Raw genomic sequence first — 8134 nt, forward strand, 5'->3', positions numbered from 1 at the left:
TAGGTTCATTGCATGTGTTCTGTGTACAAGAGTTAACCAAACCTGTGTGGATAAGTGGGGTTGAATGAGGTTCTTCTCCGTCGTCGATGATTCTCAGCACAGTTTGGAGTCACAAGGGCTTTACAGAGAGCAAAGATATGTTTCACTACACCTGTGAGTGTGAACGCCTCTGTCTGCCTGTCTCTGTAGATCACACAGAAGTACCACCACAACGAGGCTACGGCCTATCTGCTGGAGAAGAAGGGAGATGTTCATGGAGCTTTTGCTGTCTTGTTAGAGGTAGCTAGAAAACACCCACAGAGTCGTCCTCTACTAGATTAATTAATGACCTAATAATTTGTAGTTTACCAATTTGACACATGAATAAAGGGGCTCTAAAGTAGTAGTCACTAATATATATATATATATATATACTGTGTATATATATATACATATATATATATATACTGTGTATATATATATACATATATATATATATATATACTGTGTATATATATATATACATATTTAAATATAAATATATATATTTATATATATTTATTTATATATCTACATATATCAGTGTACATATGGTGTTGTGGAGTCTGAGTACAGTACCAGTAGCACAAACTGTATGTAAACACAGCCAGTGATGTACATGCACTTACTTTCCACCGCTGCTGCTTCATGTCGATGTTATTGTCATGTTATTGTCATGTTATTGTCATGTTATGTTATTGTCATGTCATGTTGTCATGTTATGTTATTGTCATGTTATGTTATTGTCATGTTATTGTCATGTTATGTTATTGTCATGTTATGTTATTGTCATGTCATGTTGTCATGTTATGTTATTGTCATGTTATGTTATTGTCATGTTATGTTATTGTCATGTTATTGTCATGTTATGTTATTGTCATGTTATGTTATTGTCATGTTATTGTCATGTTATGTTATTGTCATGTTATGTTATTGTCATGTTATTGTCATGTTATGTTATTGTCATGTTATGTTATTGTCATGTCATGTTGTCATGTTATGTTATTGTCATGTTATGTTATTGTCATGTTATTGTCATGTTATGTTATTGTCATGTTATGTTATTGTCATGTTATTGTCATGTTATGTTATTGTCATGTTATGTTATTGTCATGTCATGTTGTCATGTTATGTTATTGTCATGTTATGTTATTGTCATGTTATTGTCATGTTATGTTATTGTCATGTTATGTTATTGTCATGTTATTGTCATGTTATGTTATTGTCATGTTATGTTATTGTCATGTTATTGTCATGTTATGTTATTGTCATGTTATTGTCATGTCATGTTGTCATGTTATGTTATTGTCATGTTATGTTATTGTTATGTTATTGTCATGTTATGTTATTGTCATGTTATGTTATTGTCATGTTGTCATGTTATGTTATTGTCATGTTATGTTATTGTCATGTTATGTTATTGTCATGTTGTCATGTTATGTTATTGTCATGTTATGTTATTGTCATGTTATGTTATTGTCATGTTATTGTCACTCTCACAGACATTGAAGGAAACACTAAGCGTCCTCACTGCTGAGAGTGACAGAGCAGCTGACGGAGGAGAAGGAAGACGGGATGAAGAAGAGAGAGAGAGCGATTCAACTCTGACCCGCGTCAAGGATTCACTGAATGACATCATCGTCTTGGGTCACCGAAACTCTGACAGCCTCTACCAGCAACAAAGAGAGGTGTGTGTGTGTGTGTCTGTGTGTGTCTGTGTGTGTCTGTGTGTGTGTGTGTGTCTGTGTGTCTGTGTGTGTTTCCTCATTCATTACCTTTTTCTTTCTCACAGGCTCTGTGGTTTCCCCTTCTGGAGACCATGATGGCTTCTCAAAAACTAGTGAAGGGACTCAAAGATGAGCACACATTTGAAGGTAAACACACACACACACACACACACACACACACACACACACACACACACACACACTGGACCAAGGGAAAGCTAATGGCAAAGCTTTGCAGGTCTCTGCTGCTCTGACATTGAATACACTTCTTCACTTTGTTTTCTCTGTTGTGATTCTAGTGTTTCACGGACAAACAAAAAGCTCAATTATTTTCCTTTTAACTTTTTAACAGTGTGACGCAGTAACACACAAAGTGAACATATAACAATGCATCTAGTATTTCAGGGGATTTCTTTGTTTGACATAAATTAAACAGAAAATAACAGTGTATGATTATGTACGATACGATGGTGCCATTGAGCGCCTGTGCTCATTATTTATTCAGCACCTAAAACCGTACGTTTTAAAGCTGTTAATCAGGTGTGTGTGTGTGTGTGTGTGTGTCTCAGTGCTGAAGGAGCTGACGATGAAGGTTCTCAACTGTATGAGCAGCTTTATTTCTCTGCCGGCCATCATCCAACGAATACTGCAGGTGTGTACGTGTGTTTTCACCGTCGTAGTTAAAGAGGATTCTTCTGTATCGAACATTCACCGTCTGTGTGTCCACTTGTCTTCACTCTATTGTCCATCCACAGGAGGTGTGTGTCCCAAACATTCCCTGTTTCACTAAACCAGAACAAGGCTTAACACACTCGTTAAAGATCCACAGCGAAACACATTGCAATCTTTTCCTCCGTCACCTGTAATAGCTTATCTGTCGAGGGTCACACCATCACGAGGCCTCGGTGCTAATAACCACTGCACCTCATTGCAATACACTTTCATGAATTTCAGCAGTTGAGTATTTTGTGGTCAACGGATTTTGGGAGCAACGTATTTGATTATCGCTTTGCAGTGATGTTGCTTTGTGGCCCGATACTGCTCCTTAAAGAAGGATGGGGAGGAAGCACACACTGTGTACTGCTACAGTATGTGAGGACACCTGAGAGAGCGTAACCACTCACAGGAAGAGAGAAGCTGTTGACCAGCAGTCACCTACTTGTTATATTATGGAATATGTCTTGCATGTATTGCAACTGTTGAGTGTTTTCTAGTGTATTTGTCAAATCCTTTGTATCAAATGTAATAAGAAGATGTTGTCTGTGTGCCAAATGTGGTGTTGATGCAGTCCAATTCCAAAACATGGATTCTACATCACGGTTTTTCAGAAAGAATCCGTCATTGAAGAAATTGATGGTCTTTTTTTGGGGAGCTCATCGGGCAGATTGAGGACGTAATCATGTGAAGTGTTTTCACATCATTTCCAGTTTTTCTAGTCGAGTCCCCTTCTGGGTTTGAACCCTAAAATCTAACCAGCACCAACTCGATAGGTGTCTAACCCTTCGGGGTTTGAACCCTGACAAGTGTTACGTGTGTGTTACTGAACTATGAAGAGAAGGAAAGGGTAGTGATTTAATAAAAGGAGGATATGTAGTGTGATGCTGTATATTGTGTCCTAATGGCATGTGACGCTGTTTGCATGCTTGTGCCTGTCAGGACCCGGTCTATGGGAAAGGAAAGCTGGCAGAGATCCAAGGCCTCATTCTGGGCATGCTGGACACGTTCAACTATGAACAGGTGAATAATCTAGAATGAACAACAAAGCAGCGCCCGACCCACAATTCAAATATCAGGGCTGTAAACGGTGTTAATCTGGGATTGGAATGGAAAGTTATGCAGATTGGCCTTAAATATTGCTTTTAATAATGTCTTTTCTGTTTTAGACTTTACTTGAAACAACCACCAGTCTTTTGAACCATGACCTCCACTGGTCCCTCGCTCACCTGCGCGCTGCTGTCACAAGGGGACTCCACCCACGACAAGACTACTGTAACATCTGCCTCCAGCAGTACAAGAGGAGGCAGGACTCCGCTGAGGAGATCATCGTGTTCAGGTGACTCACACGCGAGGCCACTTTATTAGGCACAGCTGTTCCAGGTGCTCTGGTGTGAATGCATTTGTCTTTTCAGCTGTGGCCACCTGTACCACCAGCAGTGCCTGCAGCAGAAGGACTCTGGGTGGGGTGTCACTTCAGAGCTGCCACAGCGTTGGAGCTGCTACAAGTGTTCCTCCAGCCAAGGAGGAAGGGGCGGGCCTTCCACCGAACCCAAAAGAGACCGCAGTACGTCCCTGGCTCAGGTGTGTGTTTAGACATAAGGGAATATGTATTGAATCTGTGTTATTGGGACATTTAAGTTGCTCTCGTCAAATCCTGTGAAACCAACCATACTTTCTGACCACGCCTGACCCATTGGTTCCTCCTGGAGACGATGATCTGTGTGCTATGTTGTCCAGCAGGCACACAGCCAGCACGGTGAATGTTCTTTCCCCTGCACGGGTCAGGTTTGCTCGTCCCGCACCAGCAGATGTCAACACAAATCCGTCTGTAACCTTCAATCATCTCTGGACCTGAGCTGTACTTAAATATAGGCTCAGAGATGAAAGTACAGGGAGCTGGAGGCAACAACCAGGGGGGAAGGAACAATACCAAAGACTAAAGAAACACTGATAATGCAAAAACCCTCTCCGTGTTTTCATGTCCACTTGAGGAAAGAGGATCACACTCAGTCCTCTCCAACGTCTTGCTCACTTTACTCACAGCTGGCCCGGCTTTGATACCCATGAATTAAGGATTTAATGGGAACTGATCTAAACACTAACAAACTCCATTTTACATTTGGTTGTTTTTTTAAGTATAAGGGCTGTTTAATTATAATTATACTTTGTATTTATAAATATGGTGTGATATTTAAGAAATAGACTTGTTTATGTTTATTGGACTTTAAAGACATAAATGAGTGTTTTCAAATATGCATAGGAAAAGGCCACATACTATTCATAACTGATGGCATATTTGGGGTGATGCGTATTCATATTTGGATTACCCCATGGCTGTGGCTATTTATGGCGCCCATAACTAGTTCACTTCCATAGCTACGAGCCATCGTTGCGCAACACCTCTTATCGTCATTATTATTCAATGTGAGGTCATTGTGCCGTTAAAGACGCGTCCCGTGTGTCCCGTGGTTCCACGCCAGTCGGTGTTTGTTACTTCCTCAATACGGTGTCCAGTAGCTAACACTGAAACCAGCACTGTCCTTCTGTCTCGTCTCAGACTCGTGTGACATCCGTGCTTCATGACGCAGGAGCGGAGGCTCACGGGAACAAGGTACGCTTTCACCCCACAGAGGACGACACACATGAGCTGGTGGCCATTTCCCACAACATTCATTTCAAACATGTTCACACGGCTGGAGAGCAAAGGGACGAAGCAACGGGGGCAATGTGGCTAGGATAAGTTCTGTGGGGGGGGGGGATGGAGAGCAGGTGGGAGTCAGGTGCATTGTGGGTCCAACATGGGGTTTACGTAGAACCATATATGAGCCCAATCAATTGCTATTCACTGCATGTACATGTAGTGTGTTACTGATGTTCTCCAGTCAACTTGAGCCCCTATTGCCACCTCACGTCTAGCAATGCAACAAGTGTGTTTCTGCTACTCGCACGGTCGGTTACATTTTTTGCGTGACCACATTTGTTATTGCGTCTTAATGTTCCCGTTTTGACTCCATTGTTCTGGCTCTTTGTTGTGGCCCAGGTGTTTCTTGATGCGACGTTGGACCTTCAGCAGAAGCAGTCCTGGGATCAGCTACGCTGTCTGTACCGAGGACCCTCCAGGGTAGGGATGAAGAACCATGTTCACATTACTTGACGCATAACAGATATCTTTTTTTTAACTTGGATCCAAGGTATATGCTGTACTTAGGTCTGTTGTGGTCTGAAGGTCATTTGGCATGTAGGAGGATGAATCACCCTCCAAAGAGTGGGGATGCTAACATAGGAATATGAAATGTAATGAATATATACTTTATTAATCAAAAATAATGTTGCCGATGAGCTTAGAAGCACGGTTACCGGATGTCTTCTTTCAGGATCTCGGGGACAGTTTCCCTTCATATCACAACACATATTCCTCTCAGTTTTATGGTTGAATGACTTTGATCCGGAGTCGTGACCTGAACACACACCTGGTGGTAGTTTTAGAACCTGGAATCTGGTCTGGAAACTGCACAACCATAGATAATAATAATAATAATCCATTTAATTTATATAGTGCTTTTCAAGATACTCAAAGACACTTTACATTATACGCCGTAGACACAGCTACGGGGAGCAATGCAGGGTTAAGTGTCTTGCTCAAGGACACATCGACTAGGGCGGGGATTGAACTGCCAACCTCTTGATTGAAAGACGGGCATGCTAACCACTGACCCATAGTCACCCCAAATATATATATATATATATATATATATATATATATGAATAGATAGATAACTTAACGTTGACTTCCCTGTAACTCTTGAACACGCACACAGCTGTGTAGTTAGTTGTGTGTGTGTGTGTGTGTGTGTGTGTGTGTGTCACCGTCTCTCTCTTTCCTCCAGCTGTCCATCCTGTCGGAGCTCTCCCACGGCCACAGCGGCGACAAGGCCGGGCTTCTCATCCCAGCCCAACCCGGAGCTGATCATTTCCAACTGAAGCTCTGTCCTCCACCTTTATTGGAAGAGTAGCACCACGTTGGTCGACGTTTTTTTTCTTCTCCAAAATGTTTATTTCAAAACAAAACGTGTCGATATTGATAACATTTGGTTCACTGATAATTCTGCCGAATGTGGCTTTAATTTCATTGTTTGTGTACTCCAGCTGGCTGAACCCTCTGTGGTGTGTATGTTGGCGCTGGGATGTCAAAAGATGAATCCTCTGACTGTTTGAACCAGTAAAAAGAGAAACCCAAGCTACTTTGACATCGCTTATTTCACAACGTTAATATGAAACACGGGATCCAAAAGTGCACTGATTGTAACTGATAAATATTTTGTGATTGGATGTTTCCTAATGTTGTGGCTCATTGATCTTCAGTTTGTATGTCCACAGATATTTTCTGAAAGTTGTTCATCTAAAGAACTTGAGATTTTAATGTTCATATGACTCATGGTCACCTTCATGAATGGTACTTTTTTACTTCCTGGACACCTCCCAAAGTCCTCCCATTTCAGTTTCTATTGCTGTGGACTGGTCGAGGAAGAACATGAGGGGCCCTGAGTCTCTGGAGCAGAGGATGAGGGGCCCTGAGTCTCTGGAGGCAGAACATGAGAGGCCCTGAGTCTCTGGAGCAGAGGATGAGAGGCCCTGAGAACATGAACATGAGGCCCTGAGTCTCTGGAGCAGAGGATGAGAGGCCCTGAGTCTCTGGAGCAGAGGATGAGAGGCCCCGAGTCTCTGGAGCAGAGGATGAGGGGCCCCGAGTCTCTGGAGCAGAGGATGAGAGGCCCCGAGTCTCTGGAGCAGAAGATGAGGCCCTGAGTCTCTGGAGCAGAGGATGAGAGGCCCCGAGTCTCTGGAGCAGAGGATGAGGGGCCCCGAGTCTCTGGAGCAGAAGATGAGGCCCTGAGTCTCTGGAGCAGAGGATGAGAGGCCCCGAGTCTCTGGAGCAGAGGATGAGGGGCCCCGAGTCTCTGGAGCAGAGGATGAGAGGCCCCGAGTCTCTGGAACAGAGGATGAGAGGCCCCGAGTCTCTGGAGCAGAGGATGAGAGGCCCCGAGTCTCTGGAACAGAGGATGAGAGGCCCTGAGTCTCTGGAGGCTGGACCTGGGCCTGGAAGGCCGGGTCAAACCTTGCTTTCTGGGCCCCGTGGATGTGGAAGCGCGCCAGAAGAGCCGTGTCATTGTTTTACTCTGAGGTCCATCTGTTTTGGCTTCATGGGCCACTGAGCTCCTTCCATAGGTATGAGCAGCATCCTGTGCTCTTTATACATCTGGTTAAAATCACAACTTAACTTCAGAATCACTTCCTTCTATTTTCTATCAAGAAAGGGATTGAAGTTGAAGTGCATCTCTTCATCAGATTGTAATCACAAACCTGAAGATGCAGAGCTCAATACAACCACAGCAAAGTTATGGCAGTAATAATCAAATCTGTGATTACATTCAAGTCACAAATACATTCCAGCGAGAGCAGAGTTAACGCCTTGTGTTTCGGAGACGGGAGGTATAATATCATTTTTATAATTTAATATGATCACAGCCCAATGTATAAGACTGTAGCTTCTACTTATGTTTCCCCTGGAAATAAGTCAGCTGATCAGCTAATCCTTATTTCACTTGTGGGAAAATCCCCAAAATGTAGTTATTTTTTTAAACCGCTGTTCAATAAAGGCACTGAGCCCATAA

General features: G+C 42.8%; 1 protein-coding gene across 3 annotated transcripts in view; it reads left to right on the forward strand.

Moving 5' to 3' along the window:
- Nucleotides 1-8134, forward strand: part of vps8 (VPS8 subunit of CORVET complex) — a 36126-nt gene extending 27992 nt beyond the window's left edge. For all 3 annotated transcript variants that reach the window (XM_034552861.1, XM_034552860.1, XM_034552862.1), the window contains exons 36-45: nt 190-279; nt 1521-1706; nt 1811-1892; nt 2315-2397; nt 3402-3482; nt 3629-3798; nt 3875-4043; nt 5020-5073; nt 5503-5583; nt 6350-8134. In XM_034552861.1, the coding sequence (XP_034408752.1) occupies nt 190-279; nt 1521-1706; nt 1811-1892; nt 2315-2397; nt 3402-3482; nt 3629-3798; nt 3875-4043; nt 5020-5073; nt 5503-5583; nt 6350-6475 (1122 nt within the window). In that variant the 3' untranslated portion in view covers nt 6476-8134. The remainder of the gene's footprint in view (nt 1-189; nt 280-1520; nt 1707-1810; nt 1893-2314; nt 2398-3401; nt 3483-3628; nt 3799-3874; nt 4044-5019; nt 5074-5502; nt 5584-6349) is intronic.

Source organism: Cyclopterus lumpus, chromosome 15 (assembly GCF_009769545.1).
Source record: "Cyclopterus lumpus isolate fCycLum1 chromosome 15, fCycLum1.pri, whole genome shotgun sequence".
Lineage (NCBI taxonomy): Eukaryota > Metazoa > Chordata > Actinopteri > Perciformes > Cyclopteridae > Cyclopterus > Cyclopterus lumpus.